Source organism: Ruditapes philippinarum, unplaced genomic scaffold, assembly GCF_026571515.1.
Source record: "Ruditapes philippinarum isolate M1 unplaced genomic scaffold, ASM2657151v2 ctg390_1_1_1_1, whole genome shotgun sequence".
Taxonomy (NCBI): Eukaryota; Metazoa; Mollusca; class Bivalvia; order Venerida; family Veneridae; genus Ruditapes; species Ruditapes philippinarum.
The window spans coordinates 207,850-222,428 of record NW_026855788.1 but is presented as its reverse complement, the minus strand read 5'-3'; the positions used below and the strand labels follow the sequence as shown (position 1 = coordinate 222,428).

The window sequence follows — 14,579 nt, the reverse complement described above, 5'->3', positions numbered from 1 at the left end:
ACCATTTCCTTGAAAACCGTCTTCCCACGGGGGTTGTTTCCCTGAATAGAATGAAAAAAATTAATTTAAAAACCAAAAACAATTAAAAAAAATATAACTTTTACCCTTTTAAACCTCATTAAAAAAAATTTCCTTTTTTTGGGAAAATTTTCAAAATGTGTACAAAACTAATAACAGTGCAGACCATTATCAGATAATACCATGATCAGATGACACACGTGGGCCTACTTTTCTTGGTCTGCACTGGTCACATGGATAGATTCTGCATCCCCAAGCAGGTTATGGATTTTGTCAGTTTCAACAAAAGCTACATGTAGATAAAATTGGCAGTTATTAAAACAAGAAAACAAGCATTTAACTGTATAATTATAAGCTCCTGCTTACTTCTCCACTTAAACTGTTTAAATGCTGTGGAAGGTGAATGATATGATTGTTATAGTCCACTACATTATAAACAAACAGCTTTAAACATGAAATGTTTCCAAAACAAGGTGCTGCTGTCAACTCAAACTTTAAAAAAATCCTTACATCTTCACTCCATAAATTGAAATGACATTATGCCCATCCAAGTGTCAATGGTGAGTTCAACAAGTATGCAAAATAATCTATAATCCACAAAACTCATGGATATTTCTAGAAATATTGTTAGGAATGTATCATAACATTGAATTTTTAAAGAGAGTGGGGCACCCTTTTTATATTAATTTAGGTATTTTTTTTTATTTCATTCTAAACATTTTTTCGTTGTCAATTATTTGTCAATCATCATTATAACATGAAATCCCTTGAAATATATTACTAATTCAACTCAACTCATCAGCAAAGAAAATGAGCATAATATCACTTTTACAGCCAATCAAATTGGCCAAAAATATCGATACTCTCAACAATTAGTACATACCTGTTGTTCTAGTTGCACAATAAGACTGGTACAAGTTTCCAGGATCTGACAAACTACCGGCCAATTTTCACCCTTGTCTACTAACTGATGCTGTATATCCAGCAATGATGTAACAATCTGGTCAATACTTAAACAGAAATAATAAAAAAATCATATATGAAAAACCTATCTATAAAATGAATCCTAGAAATTTTTCACAGTTAAAGGTATATAAATAAAGTAAGTACACATGTTCATATTGAGTTTTATTGCAAAACTGCTGTAAGTCCTTTTTTTCATACAAGTTACTGCAGTTTTGTGGTCAACCCTTGAATTATTCAATGTTGGTTTATATATATTATGACACTTAACCATTTAAATGTAGCTTAATGTACTAAAATCTCCTTATATTTTATTATTCTATGAATGGGCAATATTTCCTCCTCTGACCACCCCAAAAAAGTATCTCATAATCTACTAAACAACATAAAATTATTTTGACTACCTACATGACTGTATTAACTAAAAACACTGAAAAGAACTGTTCTCACCTTTCTTCAGTGATGCCTAATAAACCATATTCTTCCAAATTGATAAGCAACTCAACTTTGATGCTGTTTTCTATTGTATCATCATAGAGTATCTATACATAAAACAAATATATATAGTTGTATAACATTTTAATTCAAATTATATACTGTAAATCATTCTTTCAATTGGAGTAATCATTAGAAGTAAATGACATAATCAAGGCACCTGTCTACTGTGTTAACATCTAACTTGAAACACTTGATTAGTAAGAGTTTTTTCTCCTTACCACACAATGCAAAAGTCAGTTGTAACCCCTGCACCCATCATCAGAGAGGGCAGGGTTCGACACTAACGGGGTCCCGGGATTCCGAGGATCCCAAAAAGTCGGGAGGGATCCCTGTGATTCCTAGCTGGGGATTCCGTTGGGATCCCTGAAAAATTGCTGTGTAAATTTTTGAAATTTTCTGAATTAATGAATCACAAATATTCAAGAAAAGTGGTTCAAGAAAGAAAAGAAAAACCCCGCCGGTAAAATCTACACTCTTGAATTATGTACGGCTAGATTTTCTTTGAGCAGTGACTGCTATCAACTCATTTGCGATAAAAAAATGACAAAAATGTTTTGACTTAAGAAAACATTCTTGTATAATTTTATATCATGCATTGACTTCATAAAATAGAGTTGTGAAAATTCAAAAAAGAAATGTAATTATCGTATAATTATTACACAAGCGATGTGTACTTCAAATTTTGTTTGATCGGCAATGCCGGCGGTAGCTACTGTACGTTTGTTGTTTGTTTTTTTATTGCCAAAATTCGGCACTTGTGACCATTGTAAATTTTTGTCAAAAATTGTGAAAAAAAGATAACTGGTGTATTTTTTCTCCCTACAGTAGACTACAGCAAAAGTAATAATTAATAAACAAAATAAAAAGAATCCATACTTTTAAGTTTAAAATCCTTTTTGAAACTCACAGCCTTCAATGCTAAAAAAGCATTGTCTAACTAAAGTCTAAGGTCAATCAAGGTCACGCATTATTTACCGACAAAAAATACAAAAATCCTTACGTGAAACATACAGCAAATGACGAAATATACAGCAAATGACGTATATATTTCATCTGACAGTGCTTTGAGCCAATCAGGTGTTGTGAGCTACATGACTGCTGTATGGGTGAGTGCCTTTGATGTGACAGGTGTCAGAACTTACAAAAAAATCAATACACAGGGAGGAAAAGGGATCGGACATTTCAGTGTAAAAATTGAGAACAATAAATTTGGATATTCCCACATCCTGTCATGGACTTGGAGCAACTTTATCATTTTTAAAAAAATGAAATCATTTAAAGGTACCGTACTTGTAAATGCAAACAAAACTGTTTCTTGATATTTATATTAGCTTAAGTAAAAAATTATCAAAATATTTAATTTACAACAATCTATGGGATTTTTTCCTTTTTAACACAAAAATGTAAAATGAAATCAAAATATTTTCTTAAAGTGATCATAATTAAGAATTTCCTTAAAAATGACATGAAGTAAATAATTATAGACAGTTATCCATACCAGACCTTTCTGAATATGGAGCCTAATCATTACCTGTAAACTTTTAAAGATCTATACATTATGATAAGTGGGCTCTATTTCAGTGAAACCCTTGGCTATCTGGGAAAATGTTTCCCCAGTTCCTATTTTAACTTCAAAAATTTCAAACCACCTTGTCAAGTCACTTGCATTATACCTTCATTTAGATACAGAAACTGGTTCACAAATTATTCAACTCCAGGGAGAAAACAGGTTTTAGCAAGATAGCTATTTTCAAAATCGAACTCTTGTTCAGTGAGCTTAATGTTATTCTGTTTCCATGTTCATGTAAAAATATACTTAGCAGTCCAAAATATATATTTTATATATATATACTAGTAAAGTTAACACTTTGAAACGCTTTAAAACTTAAAATAGCCTTATTTCCAAAGGGCTCATAAACTACATTATTCTGCATCTGAAACAAGACAATATATCCTGTATGTTGTCTCAAAAATGAAAAGAATTTGAAATCGAATTGCTGCACTCTCTTGTTATTCTTCGCCTCCATATTTTACTATTTTGATCTGAGGAATCCCTGACATTTAGGAGGAATCCCTGAATTAAATCTCAGGGATTCCTATGGGATCCCTGGTAAAAACAGTTAGTGTCGAACCCTGGAGGGTGGGGCATATTGATGAAAATGGAAAATATGGTCAGATCAGCACCTTAGTAACCCCTGCCCAATATAAACTATAGGTCAACTCAGCCCCCTATGGATTATTTATTTCACTGGTAAAGTGAATAATGAGATAAATTAGTTATATTCTATTTCCATAAATTATTTACAAAATCATGTTCATCATACATAAAATTTTAAATGAAGGAGATTAACAAGTTTTATTGCTGTATGTTTATACATGTTTATTTGTATATATCATTTGCAGGTAGCTAAGTAATATTTCTTTTAACCTTATTTGTACAAAATACTCTCTATGTAAATACATCAATACTGATAGTAACAATATTTCTGACTTATAAAAGACAAAAGACAGAATTTAAAATAATGGTGATAGCTTTCTTTTTTGTAATAGTCCACTGCCTGGACCTGTGCCATGTTAGTTTACTTATTTTTTACTTGACTCATAGTGATGCTTTATTAATAGGCCAGCCTCTCAGTTTTCTTCTAGATAGAAACACTACAAGATACTGTATGACCAAACAGTTTACGACCCAGGAAAATCAGCCATATTCTTACCTTACCTCTATCTTCACATTGTCAAATCAATGTTCTGCACCAAAATAGCAGGAATACTATGTTATAATTAGTGACAAAACATACCAAAAATATATTTGATATTTTTCAAAACAAAAATTTTATTTAAATCAATTCATTGTCGGAGCAAATATATCAGAAGTAGCATGTATATTTTGCATATTAGACTAGACAAACAACATATGAAAGCAAAAAAAAATATGTACAACAGCATTTGTATATTCGTTTTTAGAGATTCGATGATGATACTGTTAATCTTTCTATAGCAATTATGCATATCCGAGCACTATTACATTTGGTCATTCAGCAAAATTATGAAATCTTAATTGTCATGCAAAATGCATTGCTTTTTTCAAACCTTTAACAAATCTAAAGCGTAGAATTCATCTTCAAATCGCTTGTTTATCTTTCCTAATGCACGTTCTTGACGAATTTTTCGTAAAAGTGGATAAATTTCATTTCCGGGTTTCGACATTTTCGGTGTCGTACAACTTTTGCAGCATAACGATTGAGTTTAGGCAATACACGCCTAAATGATTATTTTTAATAAATTTAGTTGTAACGCTTCCAATCTTTAAGTAGTCAATGTTTTAAGTTAAAATAAAAAATTCTTTTTTATGTGACATTGCACAAGCACTTACCCTTGACCAGCTTAGAACAATGCCAGAAAGGCCTATATTTTGGTTAAAATCAGAGTCAGAGTTATAGGCCTTTGAAAGTGACTCACAAAAGAGACCTATTACAAATAGGCCCTATAAAGCTCTATGCCACAATAATAAGTGAATACCTACAGTAGTTTTGAAAGTTGATGTTGCCTGCAAATCTCAAAGGGCAATAATTCTGTCAAAATCAAGACTAGAGTCATGTTCCTTGGACAGTGAGCTTCTATAAGAGTGCGAATTAATAAAAAAAATATTCATAGGAGCTGATAGATATGATGCTGCACAAAAAATTGTATGTTGCCTTAATGCATGCAGTCTGACCAACTTTATGTTTTAATCTTGCTTTCCCCAAAATTGATAATGGACTGTTCCAAATGTGGAGGTAGTCAAGGCCTTTTAAGAAATTCTGCAGCTTAAGGTTAACAAGAAATGTCGATATGCCCCCCTCCAATCTTGCTCTTGACTCACATTATTGGTTATTTTGTTATAGAAACTTGCAATAAATGGGTACATGGAAGTGTTCAGTTATAGAAAGAGAAAAATATGAAGACTTTGTGATAAATAGTTTTCAAGATAATGAGCGGAAAACATTCTGACATTAAAGGGCCCTGTGACCTTGACCTTTGACCTAGTGAACCTAAAATCAATAGGGGTCATTTACTTGTTATGACCAATCAATACGTGAAATATGAAGAATTTGTGATGCTTAGTTTTCAAGATAATCAGCAGAAACCATTCTGACATTTAAGGCCTGTGACCTTGACCTTTGACCTCAAAATCAATAGGGGTCATCAACTTGTTATGACCAATCAATATGTGAAATATGAAGACTTTGTGATAAATAGTAACCAAGATAATAAGTTATAAACATTCTGACATTCAAGGCCCCTGTGACCTTGACCTTTGACCTAGTGAACCTAAAATCAATAGGGGTCATTTACTAGTTATGACCAATCAATATGTGAAATATAAAGAATTTGTGATGCTTAGTTTTCAAGATGATCAGCAGAAACCATTCTGACATTTAAGGCCTGTGACCTTTGACCTCAAAATCAATAGGGGTCATCTACTCATTATGACCAATCACTATGTAAAATATGATGGCTTTGTGATGCATAGGTTTCAAGATAATCAGCGGACACCATTCTGACATTTAAGGCCCCTGTGACCTTGACCTTTGACCTAGTAAGCCCCAAAATCAATAGGGGTCATCTACTTGTTATAACCAATCACTATGTGAAATATGAAGACTTTGTGATAAATAGTTTTTAAGATAATTAGCGGAAACCATGTGGTCTACCGACAGACAGACAGACGGACATTAGCAAAACAATAAACACCCTCTTCGTGGAAAGGGGCATAATAAATAATGAATAATTTTACTTTTTAGCTATCACACAAACAGTAATTTTATCTCAGGTTAATGTTATCCTCATGGCCCCCATTGCAGAGTTCTTTCTTTGTTGCATCATGAAAAACATACAGATTTGAGTTATATATCATTTGCATGGGTTGATAGCATTACCTTTAAAGAACAAATAATTACAGAGTAACTTTTTCAGAAGGCTTGAAACAAGATTGGCGACCATACAGAAAATGTGAAATTGAAATAAAAATTAGATTCATTTTGCAGTGCAGTATAAAACTTACCTAACAAAACAGTTATTATATATAGTCAAATAATATGTCATGCTGTGATTTATTAAATACATGTATTGTCAGAATAAATTGTAACATGCCTTTGAAAATAAATGTGAAAGCACGATCAAAAGTTTTAATTTCTACAACTTAAAAGAATATTGTTTAATATTAAATTTTGTCCAAGAATTTTCATGTATGTCAAAGAAAGAAGGTTTTTTGTGTGTGCATATCCTACAAATGTCAAAATATCAAACAAATATTGCTTATATTTCCTTGTATAATATACCTCAGAGAATATTTTATTCATAGTTCGCACAGTTCTAATGTAATACTATCTGAAAACTGTTTTTATTATTTTATTTCATTTTATGACCATGTTTTACTTATTATTTTCGTTATTATTGTGACCTATAAATGGAAAACAATTAAAACAATCTATTTTAATTATTTTATTTCATTTTTGGTCATGCTTTACTTACAAATTTCATAATTGTTTTTTATTTTTTTAATATCGAAAACAGTGAAATTGCAGATGAGCCTTTCGATGATCTTTTTGATGTGGTTTAAGAAGAAAATGAAGAAGGAAACCCTAGAAATATTTCTGATTATTCTTGGAAACAAGTTATCAACTTGAAAAGGCAGAGAATTTTACAAAAATTAGAAATAAATAAAATTTAAGGTCAATGTAAAAGCTGTTGCTTCACTCAATCACCAAGAATTTTGTATTTCCGTGGAAATGTTGTTTGTTCTACAAAACAATTTCATTATAGTTATGCTTATTTTGTTGGTTTTTAGTATGACCATTTTAACACACTTTTAGTTAAACCTTGGCGATCAGTCCACTTCATCAGCCTTCCTGGATAACTAACCAGAAATTATCAATTTCTCCCCAAGTGACCAACTAGATGAATAACATAATTTGTTCCAATGATTTGACTATTTTTCTACCATGTACATGATAGCAATACCTTGCAATTTCCTTGTTATCATTGAACATCTACCAACTGTTGTAATGGACTGACATTGAAAGCCATAGTTTGTGGTAATAATTATTACAATAATTCTGAAACATAGCTTGAAATTAATTCATACGAGTCAAAAAATAAATGTTTAAGGACCAATTCGCCAAATTGCTCATTCCATTGATTCAAATAGGTAATTTTAAATTCATATTTAGTAAACACGAACCAGCATATTGGGACCGTGTTTGGAAACTAGAAAAATAGACTTTGAAAACACTAACTTGATTTTACCCAGATATGAAAGTAAGATGTAAACTCAATTTTTTTTTTTTTGCACTAAATAGACTTATAAACAATGGACTCATTGGCATCAACGATGTTAGGAACACGCAGGGGCGTACTTTGAGGAGAAAGAAGTTCCATAAAAGACACTACACCTATGGCGTCCTTAATGTCAAACTTTTGTAATATCTGCTGCGACGGATCACTCTTCATGTACATGCTACAGACGGCATAACTTTGTTAAATGTTAATGTTTTATATTGATTATTTTTGTATTATGTAGCGCCTTATGTTGTGATTTTTTTTTAATTATGAAATGCATTAAAAAGTTAATGAATCATTGACAAAGTCTGGTTAATTTTTGATCATCTCTCGTATATCTATGTTGTTACTAACTTCATCTGTCATCCCAGTTTATTCCACCGACAGTGTGGACATGAACAATTCAAAGAAACCTTAACCAGTCTGCAATCAAGGGCAGCAAGGCCTCTTGCGTGGAGGTAAAACACTGATGTGGGGTGGGGGGACAGCAAAAAGAGAAAACAGTTTTATGTAAACATACATTTTATTGGCATTTAATAAACTACAATTTCTTGTACACAAATCTAACAAAATGCCATAAAGTAATATGCAGACAAAAATTAATGCATTAATTGTTACACGACACTTTTAATACTAGGGCAAGTCCATTGAAAAAATGAAAAAAATAAGTGACAACAATCTTTTACACATACACACTCTTCTCTTTAACACTTTAAACTTATTATATCTATAATTATGTGTTTTAAAACAATCTATGTCTCTACACAGTGGAGACCCTTGTGTAACAATACGTCATGAAATCAGAAGGCCATACAAGGCCCAGAGTCAGTTTCAACTGTTATTTTATACCATCAAGTACTTTTATTTTATAGTCAACAAAAATATGTTCACAAAAAAAGTTAACAGAAGATATAAGTTAACAAGAAGTTCATTACCAAATAAAAAAAAGAGAGAAAAGAAATGTGAATAAAATTTTAAAAAAACTTTACTGATTGAACTTTTTTCTTAAAAGCTCTTCAATGAATGTATATCAAATTAATTTCCTAAGGAAGTTATATCTTAACATTAACAAAAGAAATTGAGCCAATCACATAAAGATCTTTGCTTGATCAACAGTTTAATTAAAAGGTATACTGTAAGTGTGTCGCCTTAGTGCAATAACACATTAACTCCTATTAAATTATATAAGGACTTAGCCTGTTACTGCACTAAGGTGACAACTGGTTTATTAACATATTAGATATTGGTATATTCAGAAATAAGGTAACTATATAATGTTGTGAATATACAATATTCAACATTTTCATAGATTGACAAAGAATATCATGGAGCATTATACATGCTGTATGTATATACAATGACACTGTTAGATTTTTAACCAAATTTTACATGTCAAGAACAAGATGACAAAATTCTTGACTTTAAAAGGCATTGCCAAAAGGTTTTTTTTGCCTTAGATTTATAAGGACTTCTGAAAAGAATTTGTTTTTTTCGTCCCATTTTTCTTTACAAATGTTTGTGTGCTCTATCATAAAATAATTGTCAATATTAATGTGTGAATTAGATTGTCCAAATAGATTTTTTCCATCTATATTTTTGTAGTATTGAATAATATTTAGTAATTTTCTTCTAAGGGAACATAAATTCATGCCTTTAAATGTGAGAATGAATCTTTTTTATCTTTCAGACATGAAGGTTTATACTTCAATGTCAAAATTCAGATCTTTTTTTTATTCACCTTACTTTTAAAGCCATCACCACTGACAGAAATGGGGGAAAATATCACTTACAGAATTGTGACAGTATTGGGGTATTGTTTCTTACAAAATAGTGGGAAAAGAACACTTACATTAGGGGAAACTGGCACTTATAGAGTTGAGGAAAACGTCACTTACAGAGTTGGAAAAAAATGCATACACAGTTGTCAAAATTTAAATTTGTGTTATGTACCATTACTTTGCACATAGTTAAAGACATTTACAGATGAATTCAAAATAATATAACTATGCCTGAAAAAAGAAAGAGAAGAGAAAAGAAGTACAATATACCTAGAAAAAACTTCTCCCTCCTCATGGAAAAAAAGAAATACGTTCGTTTAAACCTTTATTTTCCTATTAAACTTGAGAGTTCTTATAAGCAAAAAAATAATAAGAAAAAGATTTTCGCATGACCACAAATAATTATTGGCCAGGCTGTCACACAGTGTTATGATAATAGGGAATACACTTCTACAACTAGGTGTATGATAGATTGTTTGATTTTAACTATCCACACTTACTGGCTGTGATTTATGTATATAATTTGTCATATACAAAATGAATTATTTATTACCATTATCACCAGCACGACAGATCAATCACAGAGGCAAAGCCTCTTCATTACTTGTAATAAAATTTATGTTTTTAAAGGCCCATTAAGACTTAAAAATACTGATTTTTTTTTTTTTTTTTCAAATGCTTTTTAATTTTGGTTTCCATCCCAAAAAAATTCTTACGGCCATAATATTTTGGCCATCTTTTGCTTCTTTTGTGTTTTATAAATCACATATGTGCCCTTTCAACAGGAAGAAAATTTATTCAGATTCTGAGGCTTGATGTGCCTTTAAACTATTTAATTCAAGTAACATCATCATCAAACAATAACACAGTTAAATTATAACATTCCGAAAATCTTTGTACTTAATTTTTCGACAATATAATTAACATATGTCTTACCATTTTACCGTCTTTATATTCACAGCTGATCAATTAATTCATGCTAAATGATTACACTTTAAAGGGACATGACTCCAGTTGTCAAACAAAACAAAAAACAATGCTCAATTTATGACACTATTTTAGCATATTTAGAAAAGCAAGGTGGAAAAAAATCCTCCGTTGTTTTTCCATTAAAAATTTCTGTAGATTTATAGAATAAATTAAACCCATTTATTTTATTTTTTTCTGTCATAGATGCTAACAAACACAAAGTCTTATTTGATTTTTTGAAGTTTTACATTACAGCATGTCCCTTTAAAAACCACCTGACATTAAATTTTTTTTATCAAATGTATTCTTTCCTGTTTAAACGACTGTCAATCTTGAGTTAAACACAAACATACTGGTAATTAATAGTGCTGTGGCCTGTCACATTAGTGATTCCACTTCCATTCATTTCTTATCTGATCTTTATCTTAAAGTGTTTATAATAACAAAAGTAACATATTTATTTGTTTTTTTTCTCCATTGAAAAAGCCTGAAAATAAAAGCCTTTTCCCCCCAACTTATAATTCCCAGAAAGTACGAGGATTTCCCTCAAACCAGCTCAATTCTTCAAGTGTGAAAAATAAAACATTATCATCTGAAAAAAAATTAATGTTTGTTAGTAAGGTTTGTTAATTCTTCAAATGTTCGTATGGCAACCACCAAGCAATTTCTCCACATTAAAGTAGTATGTGCTTTCTAACCAAATGTAAAGTTGTATTTCTATTTTTTCTAATCAAATGTAAAGTTATATAAGCAGTGTATTGATTTAATGCCATTTCAAGACAATATAGAGATTTTATACATTTGATATCATTGGTAAAAGTTTAATAATTAAGTATGAATCCAAAATTTAGCCAAAATTATGACCAATTAAGCCAAAATCATAACAAATTTTGCAAAAATTATGACCAACCTTGCCAAAATCATGACCAATTTAGCCAAAATCATGACCAATTAAGCCAAAATCGAGACCAATTTAGCCAAAATTATGACCAACCTTGCCAAAATCATGACCAATTTAGCCAAAATTGTGACCCATTAAGCCAAAATCGAGACCAATTTTGCCAAAAATCATCCTGGAAGGAAAAATATTCATCCCACACTTTTTACAAAGATAAATTCCACAACATGTATTTCTGAACCTTAATGTTCTCTTCTTGACAGACATTTACACAAAGAATTTCCAAGAATCAGACACTTGTACAGTTCACTGTTGCATATAAATGAAAAAATGTAGATAACACAAAATCGAATTGAAATCTGATCCAAAAAAAATATTAATGTTAACAAACATACATTGGTAAATTGTATTTAATTGCTCTTGATTTGATTGAAAATTAAAACAAATAAACTTTGATTCGATTCGTGTATTTTTTGTTGTTGAAAAAATACAAATTATAATATTTTTCTTGTTGTCATGTTTTTGTTTGTTTCATAAGTCATATGGCACCAAAACAGGAAAGATGATTATGGCTAGGCTCAGTTGTAACAAACTTAAAGCAGTATTGTTATGTCAGAAACGTAGTTTTGAGTAACTTATTAGTATACAAGTAAATTGACGTACACAAGTTTTACCAAAGTATGATCAACTAAACAGTGACTACTTAAAATGTTAACAATCACATTCTATTAAAAGTCAAAACACATTTCATAGGCTAAACTGTTGAAAATTCACAAAATTGATTTTTTGATTATGAAAAATAACCGTTAACTCTCAGTTATAAAAAATTTCAAAATAAATGTGCAAGAAATTCTTAACAAAAGGTAAATACTATATATCTATTTGTATATGCTCATAAGAAGATAAATGAAGATTTTTTTTTTTTTAAATAATGTTTATCTCTTAAAACCCACTTCAATTACCAAGGTTACACTTTACCAAGGTCATATTTTATCAAGATAACCTGAAGGATATAACGACCACGAGGATAACCGTTCTGAGGCTGACAGCGATATAGTGTTATACAAACAGCAAGGTGAAAACCATGACTGTCTAATGGGTCCAACACATGAGAGGTATCATTCCTTTATCTTAATGTCAAACCTTTCCCTGCTGATTATGTAATCAATCACTCATCCCTGGTTAGAAAACCTACGGGTTTAGTTCATTTTAAATGTTTTTTTAGACATTACGACATTTGTTTGTTTGAATACTACAATTATTGGTTGACTCACACGTGTGTCAGTTGTGTACCCGGGCTCCGTGTCAATATTTGTGTCAACAGGAACTACATTAATAAGATAAAGTCTTAGCTCGCACGCAAATCGGACGTTACCTCTTAAATGCATTAACCCAGCGGTGTAGCCGCTTGTCAACTGTAACGTGTTAGACACAGTGAAGTTATCGGCACAGCAGGTCGTTTTTATGACAACTCTACCACTTGAATATAATCTTAAACTCTTTAAAACCCAAAGACCATTATCTCACATAAACACAAGTTTAGAAGGAGTTTTCAAATCATTTCATCCACTTAAAACTAAACTGAATATTATATTAATTTCTTATCTGAAAATATCAAAAATCCAATTACATAAGAAATTTATTCTAAAACGAAAAAATCACTTGGTGAAAAAAAAACAACACAACAACATCCATATACATTACGTCATCACAATTTCTCCATCAATTTTGCAAATATTACTAGAAAAAACAATCATTTACATCTAGATATTGTTAACTATATCTGCCCTTTTTGTCTAAAACTTATGAACATCAACACAGAATCATATCAAACTTGGACCTGACTTTAAATGTAACATTTCACACTCTACATGCTTTTCAAAAAAAAAATATAAAAAATACCCAGTTACTCTATGTATTTAATACACAACACTAGCAATACATGGTATCCCATAGAAATCATTCATTCTTTTCAGTTTCTCTATTCAACCAAATTGTGAAACACTCGATTTATGTCAAATTACAACCGTAAAGTTTGTGTTTTATATGGCAACATGCAAACTTTTTGGCATATGAAAACACCAAAAAAACAACAACAAGAATCTTACTTGTGAGCAGCCACAAATCACTTTATGACCCTGATTAAGTTGAAAGTTATTATTAGTTAAGAAAAAAATCATCATTTGGAGACCAGTCTCCAAATAGACCACTGCAATTGGCTGAATTTAAATTTGTGTCAATAAACATCCAATCAGATGTCTAGAATTGGGACTGGTCTACAATTTCAAAGCATTTTTTTTACCCTTGAGGTAAATGAGCTATGGTTGAGTGAGAAACAAGCATTTTATTTTCTCTAGCATACATTATATACACTGGAGCCGCGATATAGCGCTCATCGGTATAGCGCTTATCTCAGTAGAACGCTCATATGCCTTGGCTCCCAAAAAAAAAATCGTATTTTTCGCCCATTATATTTTTTTTTCATGTATATCAATACCGCACCTTATCCACTATAACGCTTGTTCAATGTGTCAGTCGAGTGCAATAAACAGTCATAATTACGTCACTCATGATAAGAAGGTGTGAAGTCATACACAGGTAAGCGTTAATCCGCTCTTTTGTTCATTTTGAACTGTTGATCAGTCAGGTATCAAACTGTTAGCTAAGACATGCAAACACCGACGATTTAAGTAAATCACCCAAGCATACAATTAATTTTAAAAAGCATGCACTTTCGATCTATCTGCAAAAAAGTTGTTGAGGATGACTGATTTTTTTCACAAGAGACAGCAGGAAAGACGATTAATTTAGTCCCATCCACTAGGTATCAATTTTCATGACCACACATAACTCACGTTAACACCGCTGTTTTACTGGAAATTTATAAACATTCATTCGTGGTTTATATTTTTAATTCGTAAATTTCATGTTTATATTAAAGATATTCAGTAATGCTTTACAAAATAATTAATAATAATATATAAAAAAGCTTGGACTGATATCCATTGGAAGGTAAGTAAACAATCAATTCCACTAACAAGCGTTATATGTTTCGGCGGTGGGTGGGGTAATGCGATATTTTCGCTATAATTACAAAATGAGCGTTATAAAAAGTTACTCGTTACAGCGCTGTC

The 14,579-nt window shown here is 31.0% G+C and overlaps 1 protein-coding gene across 1 annotated transcript in view; it reads right to left on the bottom strand.

Annotated features, from left to right (window-relative positions):
* LOC132744393 (AP-5 complex subunit beta-1-like) overlaps positions 1-4,700 on the bottom strand; it is a 50,037-nt gene extending 45,337 nt beyond the window's left edge. Inside the window, exons 1-3 of the mRNA XM_060733108.1 lie at positions 4,570-4,700; positions 1,432-1,523; positions 902-1,028 (exon numbers count right to left, since the gene is read on the bottom strand). Coding sequence (XP_060589091.1) covers positions 902-1,028; positions 1,432-1,523; positions 4,570-4,686 — 336 coding nt within the window. The 5' untranslated portion in view covers positions 4,687-4,700. The remainder of the gene's footprint in view (positions 1-901; positions 1,029-1,431; positions 1,524-4,569) is intronic.
* Positions 4,701-14,579: the final 9,879 nt, after the last annotated feature.